Below are 24,221 nucleotides of genomic sequence, written 5' to 3'. Positions count from 1 at the left end.
TCCTATGGAAACCAAATATTCTTAATGCTTTAGCACCAATACGGGCTTAGATTTCTGTTAAGAATATGAAGAAGCATATAACCATGAGCAGTATTAAAGAACAGTGAAATTACCAAAGTTTCCAGCAGCATCTCAACTTCTGCTCCTGTAAGGAAAGTAGTTGGCCTTCCATTCCTTGTAGGACAAGGTTTGCTTGAGTGCTTTCTGGCATGCTGGAGGTTCCCCTTTGTGTACTGTGTGCATGATTTAGAAGAAGCTGTGTCAGCATTGATTTATACATTGACAGCTAAGGATAATAAGATATGGGCAAACATACAGCTCACCCTTTTACAGATTAACCTGAGGACTGCATTAGGCAAATTTGATAGCATTAAAAGATTTTGCCAATTTGTCTGGAAACAATTTCTCTTTTGTAGTGTGTCAGGGGTAACACTTCATGCCATTGTACTAATTTAAATGGCTTTGATAAATTGTTTGAGAGGTTAGAGAATAGTAGTGTAGATATATATGTAGCACTTTAAAATAAAAAAGGCTATTAACCTAATTGTTAAATGAATTTAATCTGTAAAAATCAAAAGTGCTCAAGAATGTAAGTGTTTTCTTGGAACCACAGCAGCCATATTACATCATGAGACTTTAAATGTCTTCTTAGAAAATAAAATACTTCTGCATTATGTCTTAATAAGTAGAAATTATTTAGGCTATTATAGTAGCATGGACGTTAGCTATGATTTGGGGAAAAACTTAGTTTTATAAACTAAGGCTTATACAACAATAAAATTATACCTTCTTTGGGGTACACCTTTGTTAATATTGCATGTCCTAAATTGTACCATTTGCATGACATCAAGGTAGCCTTGTGTATGTTTGTGTCCCCTAGAGATATTCTTATAAATGAGATGTATATTTCATGAGACATTGTCTATATACATAATTTCTAAAGTAAGGAACTTGAAGAGGCCCCTCTGAAAGTCACTGGATTAAATCATTGCACCTTTATTCAGTAGTCTTGTGGGAGAAACAGCTCTTTTATAGAAATGTCCAAACAGTTCTTTATGAACAGACCTCAAATATGAATTAGCCCTTTCAGTGAATGCTGAACTTGAAACAAGGACAGGATGCATTTGTATTATGATCATAATCTTACTCCTATTCATCCACATTCTCTCACCCAGTGCCTGCAGAGCTGACAACTCACCTCTTCCATGAAACATTTTGTTTCTATCTCAAGTGAAACATTAAAATACTTTTTTAACTGAAATAATAACATCTCTAACATTCAAGCTACTATATTTAAACAACTGCTTGTTCGGAAAAGAAAAAAAAAAAGAGTGTGGTACAGATACAATATAGTACTTCACTGTTAATTTCAACCAAGTAGAAGGCTCAATATGAACAAGAAAATTTTAATTCCAGAACAAGCAGCAGGAAAAGCAGACATAACCAAGTTTGGAGCATTCTTTTTTTGTACTATGAATTTTAACAAATAAGTGCTTAAGATATTGGAGAAGATTCATTTACTTCAATTATGCATTATTTAGAATTTCACTGATACAGCTTTTAGGCTTTTTACCATAGATACATGTAGTGTTTTTATGATGTGCCTGTAGTATATGTTTCTTAGTGGCTTTAACCAAAATTAGCATCTTTTTAAAAAGCAAAATTGTTATTTAATACTTAAAAACCTATTTTCTGGAGAGCGATATAATTCTGGAAGTTCCTTAACTCAAAAGTATGCTGTATTTACAATGCAGAGCATTTGCATATAATGATAAAGAATGTGAATTACTAGAATAGTGACACTTAATATAGAACAATTATTAGCTTTGTAAAGTGTATTTCTGGTTGGGAATAAGAGCAAGCTATATGGGACATCAGTTCCCTTTCTCGATTTGGAGTTCTTGAAGGAAAACTGCTTTTAAAAGAGGGAAACCTAAAAGTAGTCTTGCTCTTTCATGCCAAGGATAGTGAAATTAACATGCAGCTGGGCTTCTCTGATAAATGGATTCTGTTAGGTCACTGAGGGGGTGCATGTGACATTAAGTGATTTACAGTCCTTTACCTTAATGAAATTGTTTCAGCAAGATGACGCTGAAAGCTCTTAATGGATAGCTTTTCTTGATGTAATGAAATTGCATTCCTATGGCATTTAATATAAGGTACAGTTATTATTTACTGGAGCTTTCCAAGGGCTGCTATTTGCACAGACAGTTCAGAACAAAAAGAGATTTCAGTGGCGGCATAGAGGCTAGAATGGCTTATGACATTCGTAAGCAGATGAGTGTGTTTGTGAGGGCACTTCAGTGAGTGTGTCCAGGGTATCATAGACCCTTCAGGAAACTTCCCATCACCTACCCCAGCTACTGTCCATCCCTTCTACATAGATTCTTCTAATCTATTTAACAGGCAACTGGATTACAACCAGATCAGCTGTATTGAAGATGGGGCATTCAGGGCTCTCCGGGACCTGGAAGTGCTGTAAGTACTGCTATTTCTCTTACTCTTTTAATGGGGGCTTTGTGTCTGGACAGGACTAATGTGGAAGCTTATCTGCTAGCTTAAAACCTTGTTGTCAAAATAGTCTCTTAAGAGATACCTTAAATAACTCATGGTGAATACAGAGAAGAGTCGAAATGTGTGTGTGCAAAACCTTGCGTACCATATCTGTATGTTTAGGTAAAACTGTGTAAGGTCACTCAAATGTTCTTCTTATAAATATTTTTATAAGAGTCATAGAATTTGTCATTGCAAAATATTGAGATAAAATCAACTTTATAGGAAAAGTAACATAAAAAAACCTCTTCGTAGCTGATATCTTGGAATAATTTGTCGTTGTTAGGCCATGGAAACACAGTTTCTCATTAAAAAAATAAAATTTTTAACCAGCTGATTTAACATTATTTTTGTAAGAATTCTTTGAAATCTGCTTCCTAAGGTTAATAAGCCACCCATTAGATCCATTTTCAAGTCTTCACCACTGACTTTGTAATGTACAACACGCAGACTTGAATTATAATTGGCAACCTCCTTCTTTCCTCCCTGGGTAGACATGACTGACAAAATTGGTTAGAGGCAACTAAGTAACCTCTATTGACCAATAACTTAGTAATTTTAATGAAATTACACATTTTGATGAAAACTATAGTTACTAAAGCATTGTATGCTGCCTAAACATTTTTTGAATTTTTTCAGCCAAAATTCACATTTGTAGCTTTTTAAATACACTTACAATTCCTCCACCAATTAAAATATTTTTTCTCTGCTTTATTTCATCCTTGAGAAAATTTAGTCAGAAATCTAAAATTGAATTAAATGTGAGGGTGTTTTTAGTCAATTTGTTAAAAGTTATCGAGAAAGCATAAAATCCTTCCTTTTCCCCACAAAAAAAAGGATTCATTACTTTATAAATCTAGTTTCAGGAATGGAATATAATTCTGAAAATAAATTAATATTTCAGCTAGAATGGCTTATTTTACCAGTATTTTTATATGGTTTTGGTTTTAATTGCCAGAAAATAGAATTTCCAGCTGTGTAATGTACTGTTATTAATTATTTTAAAAGATATGTATGTATGAATGAATTGATTGGGATAAAATGTGAAATATAAAAATATAGACTACTCTCTAACAATAGGAGAGGCCACCTTTGTTTCTATTGATAATGGTCTAACTTTCTATCAGAAAAATATTCAAAGTGCTTATCATATACATTTTAGCTTTAAGACCACTATTTAAATTGTATGCCAGAACCATTTTTAATACATGAAACTCACTGATGGTATCTCAGAGTCAGAATAATTAGAATGATTTCACAGTAGTGGTCTCAAGGCAAAACCATAGTCAGTGTCACTAAAATTCATAGATGAAGAAACTACCAAATTTAATCAAACAGAGCTGATCAAGCCAAAAATGTATTATTAAACCAATGTTCCTAACTAGAAATATGAATGATATCAATCATTTTATGCAAAGTTTGCCATCTTGGATGAATTAAATCCCACAAATTACCTTGTTATTAAGTTTTCAGAAAACTTAAATTATTTTTAAATATGTATTCAGTGTATTTATTCAATATATGTATATATACACATAAATGTACCGAACACCTACTGTGTATATCTTATAAGGTAGAGCGAACACTATGCTAGGCACTGAAATCTTTTACCCACAAATACAATAACTACATTTGCTTATTTTCTATAAACTAATATCGTTGTCTTCAGAAGGAGTACGTTTATGAAAACACAATCATCTCATACATTTTGATTGTCATGATTAATCAAAATATCTAAAAAGTGACTTTAGCAAGAATGAGGAAACACACCAAAGGGTGACATTTTATGGTTCATGGAATTAAAATAGAAATCCAAAATCTTGGAAACTCTTTTGAGGACCTTAATATATACATCTTAAAGAAGTATATATTGGTCAGAGTTTGTTTGTTGAAGAAATAATAAAAATTAGCATATGATAGACAATGTAAATTTCTTCTAAAAAGTTTGAAATATTTTATATTAAAATTTTATAAAGTTGAGCAGACATTACTTTAAATGTTTTTTTTTCAATCCTCATACTTTAAACAATCCCTAGAAAAATCAGTTGATAAATAAGGCAAAATTGGAGCACTGAAAAGATGAGAATTTATGAAGCCCAAATCACTTGTGAGATACAACAAAAGTTTACCTATTATAAATCTTTGGTCAAGAGCTTAAGAGAGTTTGCATTAAGAAGGGTTCTAGAAAGATGACTGTCTGTTTTGCTTATTTTTACCATTTGTGACTCTTTAGGATGTACTGTCTTATGTGGAAATAAAAAAGGAACATTAACTTATACATTGCCTTAAATTTCAGATTCCAAGGGTTTTAGATTTTTTAAAATTTTAATTCCTTGAGCCATTTGTGAATGTATGACTATACTGAAGCTAGATGGGAGAAAATGAGGTAATCGCCCTTGGTCGTTGATGAAAAGTATCAAATTAGGATATATATGAGCGTACAAAGAGTGAATAGAGTCCAAGAAGTCAAGTGAAAATCTAAGATAGATGAAAGCAAGGAAGCAGTTTAACACTTGCGCATTCATGGAGAACTGGTTTATTGTCAGATTCTGATTTGTAAGACTTAGAAGTAACTGCATATTTTCTTAATATTTAGATACCATCTCAAAAATAACATTGGAAACTAAATCTCGATCAGTATTTTCCCTTCTTTGGACACTGGACTCAGAAATGAAATATATCCCTTGAATTGCTGCTTCTACATGTTTGTTTTTCTTTTTCACAGAATGGACATAATTTAATTTAATTTAATCATAGTGATTCATATCCACTAAATACCAAACTCTGCCAAACGATATGCATGGTGGTAAGGGAATAAGATGACTAAATCAAGATATAAATGTGAGAGGTGCTCCATGATTATACAGGCTAATATTTATACATCAAGATGTCTTTTGTATTAGAATATTTACTCATTACAATGAAAATCTTGAAGTTGAGCATAGAAATAGACTTACACATGGGATAAAATGTTCACAACTAAATAAGTACAGTATGTTTCCATTATTTCAGAATAGAAGTTGACCATAACCGTAACATACACAAGTAATCATACTTAACACTTATATTTATTATTAATTTTAAAAATAATTTTGTTGGTTCTGCATATTTTTCAATCATTGGGTATCAGTATCAGTACTTCTTTCCAGCATCAGTACTGAATAAAATACTAAGATAATGTATTCCTTTAGTTGCATTATGTGAACCAACATTTTGAGAAAAGACTTCAAATTGATAACTGAAGTCTTTGGCATTCAATAAAAGTTTTCCTTTGCATGCAGATATAAGAAACTATACTTCAAAATTAATGCATATCTGCTCTGTGTGAAGTACTTAAAACAATTTATTCCCAAAGCCATATTTCAGAATGCTATATACTATAAAGATTTTAGCCATATTAAGTCAGCATAAATTACGAGGATGGGAAAAGGGATCATTTGAAAGCAAATCCCATTGAGAAGTTTAACCTTTGCATTCCAATATCAGGATATATTTTAATGGCATTTGAAAAAGACATCTCATTTCACCTGCACACAGGAAAATGCTAAAAGCTCTTAGATAATCTGAGCCAACAAATCTAGTGCTCTGTAGGTCCCCCATAAAGTGGTTTATTTTTTGTGACTTAATTCAAATCACTTAGAATAGTTCTTATATGATTCAGTACATTGCAAAACAAGGTAGTAAAGAGGGTCCATGCATTATCTGGGTCTCTAGCTGACATGCCCTGTTTTACTGAAAAGTTTTTGTCAATCCCTTGACCTCTGAACACACCATCAATAACCACAGCCACCAACTGGCCCAGAGTGGCCTGAAAAATATATTTTGTGTAGCTCAAACATAAGTGGTCTGCAGACTGTTTGAAATATTTTAATTAGTTGCAACTATTTAAACATTAGAAAGATCTAAAAATTTTTATCTCTAGCATCCCTTGGAAAATCTGATTGTTTGACAGTCCTCCCTTACAGCAGGTCAATAGTCCACTGGAGCTGGACATTATCTGCCACAAGAGAGACTATCATTGCTAGCTTACCATATTCTTCACCATCCCCAAATGTCTGCTTTCTTCCATCTCTCTTGCCCATCATTGTATATTTTTGCATGTGGTCTGCTTCTCTCATTTCTGTTCTCTGCTCAGGCCCTACAGTGAACTTGCAACCCCTAATTCAAATCCTTGTCCAGTATCAACTTCATCCAACACGAACATCGATGCTCTTTCTCCTACCTCCTTCAGAGGAACTTGCCTTCTTTGGTCACCACCTCAACGTGTACCTTCAGTCTCTCCGAGTCTTAGAATTGCTTTCCATGTCTACACTTTACTTGTATACCCCTGGGATAACTTCTACCACTTTCTTATCACAACCAGATTTTTCTGAAGGGTGAAGAAAGCTCATATGTTAGCCTTATTAGTTTTTGTAATTTGTCCAATTCGTCTCCCCAGCTGGACTGTATGCTATTTTAGGACAGAATTTATGCCTGATTTATTTTTATAATACTCCATGTTACCATAAAATAATGGCCATTCGGGAAATATTTGATGAATGAATGAGTAGTAATAGAAGTAGAAATAATCAATAATAATAATAATAAAACTCACAAAGTTGCATTGGGGGAAAAGTAAGGATGATATTTATTTTCACAATAACTCTCTTCACCACACATATTCCTGGGTCTTCTACCTCGAGAAACCATGACTGCTGCCACACAGCAGTAAACAAAGGCCAATATGCTACTGCAACTAAAAGCCGTTAGAATGGATTAATCTTTTAACACGGTGCTACAGCAAGTTACTTCATCCCCACCTGGTGCAAGTACCAGATATAGATATAGCTATTTCCACTCAAATTTCAGCAGTGTCTGATGTCTGCGGTAAATAATAGTTATGAGGACTCTGTTCCAAGGCCAGACAGGAATGATTCTGTATTGTTGCTATGAGAATTCAGTAAGAGAGTATTAATTCAAATACATTCATTGACTCATGGACACTAATTACACATAATGCCACTCTACGGAAATGAAATTGGGCATATTTTCCAACTGTAACTATCCCGTGTTTATTTCTTAACCAATATCATAAATAGACATGCATGCACAAGGTACATAAAGTAGAATGTAAATAGTCAAACATGCTATGAATGAAGCCATAAATTTGTAGTAAATGTTGAATAAAACAAAATGTACAGTAATATGTTAAATTATGAAAATTATTTATCAACTTGTCTATAGAGTAGTGCATTCTCTATGTCATCTCTGCCAGGTAGCTGTCCTGCATAAGCATAGTACAAGACGTTTTCTCTATGTTAATATATAAAATGATCAATCAATTTTGTATCTAAAAATTCTAACTTTTCTTTTTAATTCTACAGCACTCTCAACAATAACAACATTACTAGACTTTCTGTGGCAAGTTTCAACCATATGCCTAAACTTAGGACTTTGTAAGTAGTCACAATATATGTAAAGATCATATTAATCAATTAAACCTTCCCCTTAAATAGCATGTTCAATAAGCGAAGGACAGGACCACTAGTTTACAAGGTAGACAAGGAAAGCCCAACTTTGGAAAAGACTAGATATGATATTTGTGGGAATGAGCTATTATTCTGGAAACTGGAAAGATTTCTTTTAACTGATATGCATTATGGAAACTTTGGAGTTAAAAAAAAAACAACATTTACTTTGAGCTATTGTGGAGGTCACATTTCATTAAGAAATGGAAGATTCCTTGATTGGCTGTCAGAAATGATAAATGGGAAATCTTTATGATTTTATTACTGTACTGCAAGCAGACCTAATAAAGCTAAACTGGTTCTCCAACATTCCTTATAACGTGAAATTATAGCATCACCCTCTAGTACTTCTATAATTAAGGTTGTGTCAGCATTTATATTTAAAAAAATATCTTTTTCAAGGTTACAGATGGACATTAAGATATTTTTGGTCTAATAAATTATTGACTACAGCTATTTCTTTTCTCTTGAAGAAAAAGTAATCCTTAAAGCCCAGAGTAGGCTTTAAAATCTTCAAAGCCCAGGGTGGACTTTAAGTTATAGAATTTCAGAGGTAAATCTCATTTGAACTGAATTTCAGAATCACCTTGACCTAAAAAAATATATTACATATAACATGTAGGACATGATTGGAAGCAAAACCAAAGCATCAGACTTCTTGAAAAAAGAAGTGTTTTTAAGTTGGGTAAATATATTTTGATTAGATTTTCAAAATATTCCTCATTTTCTCATAGCTTGTAACTGGAAAATATTAATTTTTGTTTCTTAATAAAAATTTTGAATTACCAGCTTTTTAATGAACTAGGCAATACCAATTTTAATGTCATTTTTTTCTTACTGAAATCCAACCCTGTATGTAATAACACATCATTATAATTTCCCTGGAATATCATTTAGTAAAATAAAGGAATTCTACAAGTATACAGACATAGCTAAATTTTGTATTCTTGGGGCTATCAGAATAAGACTAATCTGACTGAATTAACAGCCCAGTTCACTCAAAACTATAATTTCCCATTAACTTCAGGTAATTTATTTTAAAAAAGAAATTGATCAAGCTTTCAATCTTTGCAAAAACAAAGCCAACAAAATTGTAAAAACATTCATCTGAATTTTTGACAGTGTCCTTTATTTTCTTGTAGAAATTCATGAGTTTGTCTTACTAATCAGGTTTTTCAATTTTTACATTCTTTTCTCATCTCAAGTTTGTGCACACCTAATTGGAATTTTTGTAATGTGCTTGGTTGAGATGGAAATATTTAGAGTACAAGGATATGGAATGTGCCTCTGTGGCTTCCAAAGGACAGAACGTCAACTTCCAAGCAAACCGAGCCAGAGGTCACCCATCTTTCCCAAAATGTAGCTTTTTGTTCTGTGGTATGCCTTTTAGTTTTGAAGCAAAGCATTGTGTTCCTTATCTACAAACTCAAGGAGAATGCAAAGCAGCCATTTAACTTTAAATTCCTTTGCTTTGGTTGGGTCATTATTCTGTAGTATCATTGCTACTTAAAAATTCCGTTTTTATAGTCTAATTATCTTTCTGGACTGAGTTCCATGTTTTAATATCCATTACTGTTATTGGGTTAGAATTGAACACATCAGCTTAAAAGGACTAAAATGGTATTACTGTGTCATAGATGGTTCTGGGAATGGTGCTTTGATTTATAGCTTTGGATGTCCTTTTCTTTAGTTTGAGAAAACATAAAAGCCAGTTTGAAGTCATTTACCTAATTTAGTGGATACATTTGTCTGATATTTTATTAATGGAGAAGTGCTATTTGCCACTTGGAAGCAATCCATGATCTTGTGTGGATCCTGCCAACATAGAGCGACTCACTTAATTCCTTCACTGCCAGCCATTTGTGCCTTTTAATTTCAGTCGCTGCTCTTTGAGGACACGTCTCCAGGAGCCAAAGGAGCTAATCCCTTTTCTGTGATTAAACAACAAAAGAAGGAAATCAGAATAGGATGTGAAAAAAGTGTTTTATATTGAATTATTATTCTGTCTTGTTCAGCAAAAAATGCAAGTGACCTGCTGAAAAGGTTTTATAAGCGGTTTCTATACAGACTCATAATGGCAGGACTTATTGATATTTCAAACTGGGAGCCACAACTTTTACTAACTTGCCCCTCGCCCAGTCTCCCCATTCTCCCACCCCACCCCCATTGGCTCTCAGGATGTTGGAACTGTGGAGCAATTTGCAATAGACTTATTTTTTTTTCTCTTTCCTCTTTTAAATGAACATAAGTGAAATATGTTCGTTTAAAACATAGTTTTATGGACATACTTAAGCTTCTATAAATTGCTCAGTTCAGACTAAATGAAGAGAGACTTGATTCTGTGAATGTACATCAGTTTAATTTTTAGGAAAAATAATTATATTGGAATCTGCTTAGCTTTATCTACTTCTATGTTAAGAAATAAAGGTATATATTATTGTTAATGAAATAATGACTTTCTGTTTTCTTGCTTTACACTTCTTTTTTTCTCATTTAGTCGACTGCATTCAAACAACCTGTATTGTGACTGCCACCTGGCCTGGCTCTCTGACTGGCTTCGCCAAAGGCCTCGGGTTGGACTGTACACTCAGTGTATGGGCCCCTCCCACCTGAGAGGCCATAATGTAGCTGAGGTTCAAAAACGAGAATTTGTCTGCAGTGGTAAGGGAGAAAGAAGAGTGATGTTATTGTGTTTATTGTATCCTGTTATGTAACAGAATGTGTGGGCTGCATGGGTCAAAGGTTTCAGTATTGTTCACTAATGTGCAATTGTGCACTAATCACTCTACGGAGATTCTCTTTTTCAGTGAAAATATGTTCTGAGACCTTACTATATTGGTTGGCAAGTACTGGTTACTTGTATCTAAATTATGATAAAACGCTTTTCAGTTTTCACTCCAGGGGAAATATGGAAAATCGCTAAATGATGGTTCTACTTTTGATTTTTTATTTTCCCATTAAGTAACAATTTATAGCTACTTTTATGTTAACAGCTGAAAAAAAATGATTAGCTAATCCTGGATCCTTGCTATGAAATTCAAAGAGCAATCCAGCCATAGTTGCAAAGTAACAAAATACTTTTCATGCATACATGTATACTAATGGTTCAGTTTTACTTAAAACAAATATTAAATGACCAGCTTTAATAACAAAAATCTAAAAACAAAAATAAGACATAGGGTTAGGCACCGTGGCCCACACCTGTAATCCCAGTATTTTGGGAGGCAGAGGTGGGCGGATCTCCAGAGTTCAGGAGTTCCAGACCAGCCTGACCAACATGGTAAAACCCTGTCCTTACTAAAAATACAAAAATTAGCTGGGCGTGGTGGTGCGTGCCTGTAATTCTAGCTACTTGGGAGGCCGAGGCAGGAGAATCACTTGAATCTGGGAGGCGGAGATTGCAATGAACTGAGATCACACCAGTGCACTCCAGCATGGGCGACAAAAGTGAAACTCCATTTCAAAAAATAAAAATAAAAAATAGGCTGGGATGTGGTGGCTCACGCCTGTAATCCCAGCACTTTGGGAGGCTGAGGCGGGCGGATCATGAGGTCAGGAGATCAAGACCATCCTGGCTAACATGGTGAAACCCCATCTCTATTAAAAATACAAAAAATTAGCCAGGTGTGGTGGCAGGCACCTGTAGTCCCAGCTACTCAGGAGGCTGACCCAGGAGAATGGCATGAACCCAGGAGGTGGAGCTTGCAGAGCCAAGATTGTGCCACTGCACTCCAGTCTGGGTGACCGAGCGAGACTCTGTCTCAAAAAATAAATCAATAAATAAAAAAAATAAATAAATGAATAAATAAGACATAGGCTGTGTCTGATATCAATCAATAGCTAATGTTTACTGAGTTTTTTAATATGCTTAAGCACCAACCTATTTCACATATATTTACCTCACTTCGCCTCCCTTATAACAACTGTATGAGAAATGTAATATTATCTCTATATTTGGAGATTCAAATGCTGTGAAAAAGAATAACCTTGCTGAAGTTTATATAGTTGAGTCCAAGGATCTTAACAGAGGTGGTTTGATTACATACATACACACATGCATGCACATGCACGCACGTGCACACACACACACACACACACACCCATACATAGTATCTTTGTATGTATATATAGGGTTGGTTCTGCTTCAGCTTCAGAAGTGTCTGTTCAAAATACAACAAAACAAAATTTTAAGAAACGTATAATGCGTCATAAGTAGTTCACAGATTTTTAAAGGTGGGGTAGGGAGACATGACTAGTACTTGATGCTATTAAATGGTTATATTTTAGACCCTTGTTTGTGTTTTTTCACGTTTTATAACCTAAGCAAAATTTTTGTATAATATCATGGAATGTTCTCAATATGTCTGATTGCTTTTTTAAAAAAATTAAATAATGAAATGACTAACAGTTCGTTACTAACCACTTTTTTCTCTCTTCACTTTTTCCTTTCTGTTTTCTAGATGAGGAAGAAGGCAAGTTCACATTTCTTTTCTAGACTAGAGATATTTTTGTAGTTTAAGAGCTTGTTTAGAGGGATAGGATTAGCAGCTGGCTTGCAGCCTCTTCCTGGCACATCACCACCACTAGGGCCCTTTCCTGGCAGGTTGGAAAGGGCCATCTCCACTGTCTTCCAGAAACCATGCATGTCAAGATGCTTGTTTAATACAACTGTGCTGATATTCTGTTGCTCACCTTTCAACCATTAATGTCTGATTTAAAAATTGTTCCAAATATTGAGTAATAAAAGTACTTACAGGAAGGGAGCTACTAATACCAAAATTTTAAATTACCCAAATCCCCCAAAAGAATAATTTTTTTATTAACAATAAGATAACTTTATACAAATTATTATTATAATTTCAGAGAAACTGATAATTCTGAACCTATCAAGACATCAAGTTCTGGATTAGCTAATTTTTCTCCACATTTATTGGCATATGATTATTTAATTTAAGCAACAATTATCTTCTGATGGAAGTATTACTGTTTTGTTTTCTTTTTTAAAAGAAATTACAAAGTAAATAAAGCCACATGAATTTGATAAAGACCAAGCTCTATTTAAGCTTATTAGGAATGAATATAAATTAGTCTGAAGTTGCTGGGTTTTTTGGAAATTAGAATAGTTTTGAATATAATTCTGATTTTGAAACTGAATTTAGGTTTTCTCACAATAGTTTTAAAAATTAGCAGTTTTATGACCAGTTTTTAGAATCTCATTTACTTCTTCTCATTTGCTTTATAGACCTAAATATATAAATGCATGCCTCCTAAAATATATTTTAGAAATATAGGACCATTTTATGATCATGTATTTAAAGAGATTTATTTATGTGAAATGCTTTGTTACTTGAGCTAAGTTTGTATGTTTCACAATTATGATATTCAGGAGGAAAAATATAATACCCGTTTATTTCTTTTTCAGGTCACCAGTCATTTATGGCTCCTTCATGTAGCGTTTTGCACTGCCCTGCCGCCTGTACCTGTAGCAACAATATCGTAGACTGTCGTGGGAAAGGTCTCACTGAGATCCCCACAAATCTTCCAGAGACCATCACAGAAATGTATGTGCCTGAAATTCTTTCTTATCTCTCCACCTTCCCAGTGAACCAAACTTTGATTTTCTTTGGGAAATTCTGAGTTTATCAAAGGCACATCTGATCAATTGGCTTAGACAAATGTTCTTTTCAGAAATGTATTAATTCTTACTCTGATTGTTTAAAAACATACCATGTTAAAGTGGCTATGATGTTTTTTCTTCCACAGATAGAATTAAAAGGAATACAGATTTTAGGAAAAGTAAGACAAACAGGATTATTTATACCTGGTTCCACCGTTTGGGCCTGTACATCTGTGGTTGTCCATTTCTCAGTTTGGAGCAGTAGGAATATAAAAAGGGACCAAGCTGGGGTTAGCAAACCACAGAAACAATACAGTTAGGTGATGCTCTGCCTCCTTGAGAGCTCATGTTTTAAAACCCAGTTTCAGTCTTTTGTTTGAATTGATAGTTCAAAGCAAAGTGAAGAAAAGATAACATAAAATCAAATGTAAAGATTTTTTATATAGTGCATGTTTTAGCCTATTTGAAGCAGTGTCTACCTTCATTAAAAGTTAAATTCTTAGGACAAACTATTGCACACATATTTTGTATGCAGCTGCTGAATTTCTATGTCCTCACCAAATATAAGTCATGTGGATAAAACAAGGTCACATAAGATGTAAAATGGAATGCTTTTACCATCTTGAAAAGTAAGCACTAGGGAAAATCGTTACCTCGATATTCATTGAGAAAACCCCTCTTAACCACCCAGCCCATTCATATTATTATGTTATAGGCCAATTCTAAATTGTAACTGAATAAATTATCTTGGATTTTTCGGTTGAAGTAATAGAAACAACTTCTTAGAATACGCCTACATAGTATGTGAAAAAGTTGTTTTTAAAGTGCTCATTTTTAACCAATTTATTTAATTATGATAATACAGGAACTTATCTAATGTACCTTATATGAGAGTAATCTTAGTTCACAGGACTCACTGCCATTAGTTTAAAGTATCTACCATGTGCTTAATAGTGTGCCGAGAGCTTTGCAGTGTAAGACATGAACCTCTGCAGGAATTCTACACTCTGTGGAGATTTGACACTGAATAACATATACACATAATATCATTCTCATCAAAATTTTAATTAATAGAACATTACTTTACCTCTAGAAGACATCTATAAGTATGTTTTGGCTGAACCTTGAAAGAAGAATAAGTTATAACTTGGGAAAAGACAGATGACATTCCTGAAAAAGAAACATTGGCAGCAAAGAACAGAGGTGGCAGTAAGCATTGTTTGAGAGATTGTAGTTGAACCGAATTAGAATAACAGGATAATGTTGAAGCATCATGAAAAATAATGCCCTAAAAAATACATCTCCATCTAATTTTAAAAATACAGATTACTGAAGACCCTGATGCTTGGTCAGAAGATATTAGATGTGATAAAGTAAAGAGCAGAATGACATACTGAATTTTCTCATGAGGGAACTATATAGTCATCTATGCAGGCACAAACATTTCTTAAGTAACCACTTACTACCTAAAGGCACTATGAATTTTCCACAGATCGTCCATCAAGTGATTAGAAAATTGACCTACAAATTGAAAACTATTAAATGATGTACACAGTGAAGAACATAATAAGAGATGAACACCTCAAGTTCAAGGTCTTACAAAGGGCATGAAGTTGAGGGCAAGGTACAATGGTTAACTAGAGTCAGAAAGTTTTAGTTGGAACCCCATGTTTACCTATCATTTGTGATAGGTAATCTCACTATTTGTGAGACCATGGACAAGTTACTTATCCTCTGAGACCCTATATCCCATCTAAAACTAAGGGTGGTTGTCAGTTTGATGTGAAATAATTAACACACATAGAGCTATGTGTGCTTAGCATATAGTAATCATTCCATAAATGATAACTCAAGCATAGAAGTCTTTGTGTAGAAATAACACTGAGCTAGGCCTTGAAAGGTAGTGAATGAAACTACAGAGATGAGGACAAGACTTTCAGAATTAATGCAACATCATGAGCTAGGCAGTAGGAATGAAAGTACAAGATGTAATCAAATAGGAATTCAGCTTACCTGATATTTGATATATGAGATAGTACCAGGAAATAAGTTGTAAATATACACTGGAGTCAGTTCATGGATGGTCATGTTGATGTAAGGATCTTGGATTTTGTTTGGAATGCATTTGAGCATAGGAGTTTTAATCTGAATTTTCTAGAATAATTGGTCTGGTGGCTGTGTGCCAGTGATTTGACAAAAGGAGAGAATGCAAGGCAGAAGTCCTCTTCAGAGGCTATTTCTTTGGTCTAGTGGAGATGTCAGAAGAGTAGGAGCTAGTCAGTAATAGTAGGAATGGTGATGTGGAAACAGCTATGATAGCAAACGTAGGAGAAGAATTCGTGGGATTTGGCATTTGATGAGATAAAGGAGTAATGGAGAAAAATAAACCAGACTCTGCCAGAATTTTAAGTATGAGTGATGGGGAGGTTGTGCTTACATCATTGTGTATAAGAAAGTGAGAAGCGGGACCAAAACTGGAAAGGAAGATGACAGTGAACTCAATTTGTGAAATACTTAAGGACCAGTGACACATTTAGAAGTACTAAAATTGGGCTGGGTGCAGTGTCTCACGCCTGTAATCCCAGCACTTTGGGAGGCTGGGGCGGGCAGATCACAAGGTCAGGAGATCCAGACCATCCTGGCTAACACAGTGAAACCCTGTCTCTACAAAAAATACAACAAAAATTAGCCAGGCGTGGTGGCGGGAACCTGTAATCCCACCTATTCGGGAGGCTGAGGCAGGAGAATGGCATGAACCCGGGAGACGGAGCTTGTAGTGAGCCAAGATAGCGCCACTGCACTCCAGCCTGGGTGACAGAGCGAGACTCCATCTCAAAAAAAAAAAAAAAAAAAAAAAAAGTACTGAAATAATACAGACTATAATAATTTTGGAGCAAGCAAGACAAGGACTTGAGGCAAAAATTTTGGAGTAATTAACGTAATAGAAAACAGTCGATATTTGAAACCATCAATTGGCTAATGAAAAGGAGGTAATAAAAACAGCAAAGGGCTCTAATAGGTAAGGGAGGAAGAGACTTCTAGGAAAAATGATCTCCAGAGGCAAATATTGCTGCCAGTTAACCAAGCTGGAGTCTGAGAGAAGGTCTTAGAATTTGACCTGCATATTGTTCTTAGAAGGTTCCATTTTGATACAGTGGTAGGTCAATGAGCCACCTTTCAGAGTGTTAAGAAAAGAAGTATTGATTAATATTCGAGAGAGTAGATAAGCCGCAGTTTGAATAGTTTGGCTGAGAAAGGATTTTTTGAAAAAGACAATTGTTGCTCTGTAATGGACAAATTTGGATTAATTCTAAGATGCAGAAGCCTGTCATCATTAGAAAGTCAGAAAGAAAGAATGAGTTTAGAGAGAAACAAGAGTGTGCGAGTTATATAAGATACGTGTGGGAGCAAGATCAATCTGGACACAGGAGCGAATTGGTCAAATCCAGATCACAGGGAAGGGGAACAAAAAGCTGTTACAGGTTGATAAAAGGAGAAGAGTAGGATGGAGACATAACATATTCATATAGCAATATGAAACATTTAAAATGGTTTTCTTATGTAGTCTATTTTATTTCTTATAGTGATTTTCTTCTACTTTGTATGCTCTATAGATTTTGTATAATGGTGGGATTTAGTTGCATTAAAGTTATTCTAAATAATATGTCCTGTGGAATTTGCCTAAATTGAGAAGGTGGTATATTAGGTAAAGCTACAATAAATTAAATTTATGAGGAGAGATGAAAACATGTGAAACTGCTGGTGAATTTTACTTCCCTGATTATTACATTATCAGCTTTATCAGTAGAGCATCTGGTAATAAATAATATTGATCCTCAACTCAACAAGATAATTCCATTTTCATTCATTATAGTGGCATAACTTACTAGCTTAGTAATTTATTTCTTTTATTACTTTTTTATTTTTTATAAGAACAAAGAACATCACTAAGATTATTAAATGTGGAAATATCTTTATAGATGGCAGGTTTTTATTCCGTGATGAACTGAAAATTATAAACTCTCACCATTTTATTCAAATATATTTTCATATCTGAATTTTACCATAAATTGTTGGTTGAGTTTCTTTATTGCAAGTTATGAGATATTTCATTCAATAATTTTGACTTGATTCCCCACTGTGTGATATGTCTTTATTCTTACAACTGTCTCATAATATAATTCTAATGAAAAGAAAGTATATATATGCCATATATGAGTGATCAACTTGCCTATAAATCTAAGTAGAAAATAATGACTCATTTTTTCTGCTTTCTGTTTCCAACTACAAATTCATACTTCTGCTATTTGGTAACACAATTATTTGTTAAGCAGTAGGAAGAAAATATTTCTTTAAAGTCAGAATTGGAATAATGTGGAGAAGCAATAATAGAGACTGACGTTTATTGAATACTTGCAATGTTGGATTGCAGTTGGATTGCAATGTTGGCTTATGCACATTTGATCTTCTCATTGACGTGGTGATGGGGATATTTATGAAATTAAATAAAATAGTAACACTAATGCAGAAGCACAGGTCAGATAAAGGCTGGTGGTTTTCTCCAACAGGCCTCATTATACTGATCATTTTACTGCAGTGCAGAAGCTCCCCTCTTGTTTACAGGTTAGAATCTGCTTTTGACTGTCCCTAGTTATCATATTTTGTAATTATTTACTATTGTGTGTTTATTTTTAAATATCTGTCTCTTCTACTAAAGTAAACATTCTATGAAGGCGGGAACCAGTTCTGTTCTTATCACTACTGAATACCCAGCAAAAAATCTAGTACATTGGCACATAGTGGGCACTTGATAAATATTTATTGGGTAAATGGAATAATTTAAAAATTAATTAGACATTTGGAACAGATTTGTCTCTGAAAAGATGAAGCTGTATTAACCAAGTTTAATAAATAGAACCAGAGGAACAGCCTATTATCTCCCTGTAGACAAACTGGTACTTTTTAAGCATAAAATCAGCAAGAGAAAAAGTAAATGCATAGAATTTTTAATAGCATGGGGTAAAATGGGTCTAGAATACTAAAAATTCATTAAATTTCCCTGTTCTGCATACTTACTTGGATTTCCACTCTTTAAATAGTTCTGAGATTTTTTTTTCTATTCTCGGCTGACCAACTTAGCATTTAATAGGTACCCTATTATGGAGCTATGTTAATTTAATCATCTTACAGATGTCTTAGGCATCTTTCTGTACAGTCATATTCCCTCTCTAATGAAGCCTGTAGACATTTAATTCAAATCTTTCAAAGACTGAGAACTTTGTTGTTTAAAAAAAACTTGGAAAAAAAAAAGAGGCTCAAAAAACTTAGAAAGTTTTTAAAAACCTTCAATTGTGAAGTGGCTAAAATGGCTTCAATCATACATTTGCTTGACTCTCAAGCCCATGGTCCTTCCTCGATCAAGCTATAAAAGAGGTAGGCATAGCTTGGTCTTGTTGGAATATCATAAAAGGAAGAATTTTCAAAATCATGAAGAGAGAATGACTGATACTCCAACAAAAAGGACAAGAGAAATTTTAAGAAACTTACCTATGAAGAGAACGTAGAATGAACAGAGAGAAAGACAGGATACAGGATTGTTTGCAAAACTAAGAGCTGTTTTAGATTACTTTATATCTGTAACTATTACAATGTCATCTTTCCTATTCTTGGTTAAATGTTCTCTTATTTCCCTGAATCTTCTCCACACAGCACTTATCACAGTTTAACTTGTTATTTGAATAATGTAAAACTCTCCTATTAAACTGCAGACTGGGTAAGGGCAGACCATGTCTTTCCCTCACCATTTCTGCCCCAATACTTAGCATACCGTGGGTGGGGAAGACAGTGTTGGGAGCAGGGGAAAATCTTGGACACACAATCTGGAGAGTTTGCAGGCCGCCATTCTTCATAGTAAAAAATTAAAAAAAAAAAAAATGCGCGTGCTGGATCATGCCTGTAATCTCAGCACTTTTAGAGGCCGAGGTGGGCAGATCACGAGGTCAGGAGATCAACACCATCCTGGCCAACATGGTGAAACCCCATCTCTACTAAAAATACAAAAAATTAGCCAGGCGTGGCAGTGCATGCCTATAGTCCCAGCTACTTGGGAGGCTGAGGCAGGAGAATTGCTTGAACCTGGGAGGCGGAGGCAGCAGTCAGCCGAGATGGCACCACTGGACTCCAGCCTGGGCAACAGAGCAAGGCTCCGTCTCAAAAATAAATAAATAAAATAAAAAATAAAATGTGACAAAGCAATGTGGACTAATGAAGAAAATATAGAAGGGAAAAAAGTAGAACATATAATGTAAGCTAAACCTAGCTGTAAAAGGGAAAGCTGTTTGCTGCCTTGGGGTCATCCCAGCACTTTGCTGCGTTGAACTCTGCTAGTTGAAAACCTTATTCTTCAGTAGTTGCAGTGCCTCCTGTGAGTCTGTAGGTGATCTGGTCTATGGCAACACAATCATTAATAGCAAATTGATTCTGACTATCAAATCTTAAGAATTAATTACTTAGATCACCTTTTGAGGTATACAATTTTGAATGTGATGTGATAGATTACTATGAAGTTGATATTTAGTTATCTTCAATCTAGTTATAGATTTCCTGTGGCATATTGCCTTTTCAAACCATTATACAGAAATTTCATAAATCATGGAGAATATTTAGTAAGAATGTAAGTTATAACAATTTGGTTTGTCGTGTTTGCTCCTACATCCTCCTGCCTTTACTCTTTGCTGCCTTTTTCAGGGGCCCCAGCTCCATCCATGTTGCTGGAGAGGACATGATTTCATTCATTTTTATGGCTGTATACCGTGTCACATATGTTCCACATTTTCTTTATTCAATCAACCATTGATGGACACTTTGGTTAGTTCCATGGCTTTGCTATTGTGAATAGTGCTACAATAAACACATGAGTGAAAGTGTCTTATATAATGATTTCTTTTCCTTTGGGTAGATACTCAGTAGTAGGATTGATAGGTCAAATAATAGTTTTATTTTTGGTTCTTTGAGAAATCTCTGTACTGTTTTCCATAGACGTTGAATGTTGAACTAATTTACTTCCTACCAACAGTGTATAAGCATTCCCTTTTCTCTGCATCCACACCATCATCTTACACAAGTCAGAATGGCTGTTATTAACAACTGCTATTATTTCTCCGATGATTAGTGATGTTAAGCATTTTTTTATGTTTGTTGGCTGCTTACATGTCTTTTTTTGAGAAATACTTGTTCATGTTGTTTGCTCACATTTTAATGGGATTGTTTATTTTTTCTTGTTGAGTTGTTAGAGTTCCTTATAGATTCTGGATATTAGTTCTTTGTTGCAGGCATTTGTTGCAAATATAATTTTAAAAGTGTCATTTTCTGTTCATTTCTGGTTAGATAACTACCTTCCATATATGCTTAAACTTTTTGCTTGCTATTTCTGCATTTGTCCCACTCAAAATATTGAATCTTTAATTTATTAAATAATACTCAATTTTGAATCCACATATTTCAAAGTCATCTGACTTTTTTTTTTTTTTTTTTTTTGAGACAGAGTCTCGCTCTGTCACCCAGGGTGGAGTCAGTGGCGCCATCTCGGCTCACTGCAAGCTCCGCTTCCTGGGCTTACGCCATTCTCCTGCCTCAGCCTCCTGAGTAGCTGGGACTACAGGCTCCCGCCAGCACGCCCAGTTAATTTTTTGTATTTTCAGTAGAGACGGGGTTTCACTGTGTTAGCCGGGATGGTCTCGATCTCCTGACCTTGTGATCTGCCTGCCTCAGCCTCCCAAAGTGCTGGGATTACAGGCGATACCGCGCCCGACCCAAAGTCATCTGACTTTTTGTATGTAAAGATACGCAAGTTAGATTTGACCAACTTGCCTTTAGCCTATTATGTACTGGCTGATTTAAAATAATTTCAAGTACTCATGAAATCAAGTATGAATTTTTGACTGATTAGCATGTATTTAGTAATATTTCAACCAGTAGAATATCTATCATGCTATGCAATTAGTTTATTTTAATTATGCTAAATGTTAAAAAATACAGTACGAAATTTGACTAATTTTTTTACAGCACATATGGATGAACTTGATTACTATTCAGACAATATTGATAAAATAAGTAAGGCAAATGATACCATTTTTTAAATGTAACATGGTATGAAAGAAATAGTCAATATTCTGAGTTTGCCTTGTTAAATAACAAGTAGGTTGGCAATTTCAAAGTGCAATTGTTTTCACTTTGAAAGAATTTTATTGTTTCATTGTGAAAATATTTTAAAACATAAATATATTCAACTTAAGGATAATAAAATGTAATGGAAATCAGCGTAATTCAGAAAATGTTATAAAAGTTAAAATTTGAGCAATTCTACTTTCGTTCATAATTTTATTAGAGCACTTCTTAACACATGGAGCACTTGTTAGCATTTTGCAGTTTTACACATTCCTGATATTATTGCTACTTCAAATCCACTCACAAATTAGCTAGCTTACAACATTACTTTGGCTTCATATTTTATGTTTTTATAACTTTGTGCTTTTCAGGCAAGCTAATATGAAAACACTCTCAATATTTTATGCCTGTTAGAAATATAGATGACATAGTTCTTTTAAAAAGTGTCTTGTATCATACATAATAAAAATCTTCTTTATGGTAAAAAATTTTTCAAAAATGTTAAATTGTTTATTTCACTTAATTCCCGTGGAAACACTGTGTAGGAAACTATACATGTCCTAAAGGTTAGGAAAATTCTTTTAATTTTTTGTAGTGTAGAAAATAGTTTTGTTAGTTTTTAAAATGAAAACCTGGTTTGAGATAAGAAGCTATCACTCCGATGTAGGCAATTAGAATTGCGTTCTCAAATTTTCTTTTGAGATCCTCACAATAGCAGAAACTACATATGTATCTCTTATGTACTATGAAAGTACTAGTTTTTCCTCTATCAAATATAACTTGCCTAGAAATGTCATTAAGTAAACAATCCTAAGATTAAAGAAGTCAATATTATTTTATCTCTGATTCTGTGCTTATATATATATATATGGTTAGAAAAACAAAATGGAATGATTCTTCTCTGGATTATTTTTTGTGTGAGTTTAGTAGTCATAATGTCATTGTATGTGAAAGAATTTTTTATGTAAACATCACTATTATTTTTATTCCCTTGTGTTTTTGGATATTTTCCCAAGTTTTCATATTATGATTTCATCAGATGAGCCCAGAAAAAGAGAAAATGTTTTAGCTTCCTACAGACACAGAGCACCTCATTACTCAGCATACAAAATAGTGTTCTACAATGTGTGTCCACAGAAGAAGCTTCTCATGTTAATTTTTTTGGGGGGAGGGGGTTGAGGTCTCACTCTGTCACCTAGGCTGGAGTACAGTGGTGCCATCTCAGCTCACTGCAACCTCCACCTCCAGGGCTCAAGCAATCCTCCCACCTCAGCCTCCCATGTAGCTGGGACTACAGGTGCATGCCACCACACCCGGCTAATTTTTTGTCTTTTGGGTAGAGATGGGGTTTCACCTTGTTGCCTGGGTTGGTCTTGAACTCTTGAACTCAAATGATCCGCCTGCCTCGGCCTCTCAAAGTGCTGGAATTACAAGCGTGACCCACCACACCCGGCAGATTCTCATGTTAATTCTTAGTTATCAGTAGCCACACTCAGTGTACTCCTTATAACAACTTTGATAGCTCCATAGCAAAACAGTGTAAAAAGAATTATGTAAAATACATTTATAGATGAAACCATGCATGTAGTTCCACAGGCCATCACTGAGTTCGCTATTAATCATTTGAGTGTTTTCATCTGTATGTTGGTAAAATTCCTAATTGTATATGCATAACTTGAGCAGTCTTTAATTGTCATTGAAAGAATAATTGAAGAGAAAGAATTATACTATTGAAAGAATAGTAGAAAAATTATCTTCAAAAGGCTTCATATATCTACTATGTGCAGAGAAACAATTTTCATAAAGACTTTGTGTTCATGATAAGAAAATTCTTCATTTGTATTCATTTTTTGCAACTTATTTCTTTCTTGTACCTAATTTCCCAAAAAGTTATTTAGGTAACATACATGTTATACAGACATATACTCACACACACACACAAATGTTGTACATGTGTTTTTGTTAAATTGTGTGATAACTTAAGCAGAAAACTATATAATACGTTTCTCAAAAGAAAAATATAGAAGATGGAATCAAACTTTTGTAATATTAGTTGAGAAGTAAAAATGAATATAATAACATTATAAATAAATGGGAGAAAAAGAAATATTAAAATAAGCACAGAGATTAAAATGGTAAGGGCAGACAGAAACCCCAACTGGTTTCTCTTAAAAAGTCCGAGGAATCTAGTGAGTACTATTGCAGCACAAGAAGCACATGCAGAAAAGTAGCATTTTAAAAATGTACTTCTACATACTTAACAAAGATTTCTGAGTGCTTGCTCTGCATCAGGCATTATGGATGAAAGGGGACAATCTCAACCTTCAAAATGTTTACAGTGCAGAGAATTGAAGCTTTACACAAACAGAATTTTAAAC

The 24,221-nt window shown here is 34.2% G+C and overlaps 1 protein-coding gene across 1 annotated transcript in view; it reads left to right on the top strand.

Moving 5' to 3' along the window:
* SLIT2 (slit guidance ligand 2) overlaps positions 1–24,221 on the top strand; it is a 374,620-nt gene that overhangs the window by 229,939 nt on the left and 120,460 nt on the right. The window contains exons 6-10 of the mRNA XM_030801111.1: positions 2,407–2,478; positions 7,917–7,988; positions 10,558–10,721; positions 12,521–12,532; positions 13,483–13,621. Coding sequence (XP_030656971.1) covers positions 2,407–2,478; positions 7,917–7,988; positions 10,558–10,721; positions 12,521–12,532; positions 13,483–13,621 — 459 coding nt within the window. The remainder of the gene's footprint in view (positions 1–2,406; positions 2,479–7,916; positions 7,989–10,557; positions 10,722–12,520; positions 12,533–13,482; positions 13,622–24,221) is intronic.

Source organism: Nomascus leucogenys, chromosome 20, assembly GCF_006542625.1.
Source record: "Nomascus leucogenys isolate Asia chromosome 20, Asia_NLE_v1, whole genome shotgun sequence".
NCBI classification, from domain to species: Eukaryota; Metazoa; Chordata; class Mammalia; order Primates; family Hylobatidae; genus Nomascus; species Nomascus leucogenys.
This window is presented reverse-complemented; position numbering and strand designations above follow the sequence as displayed.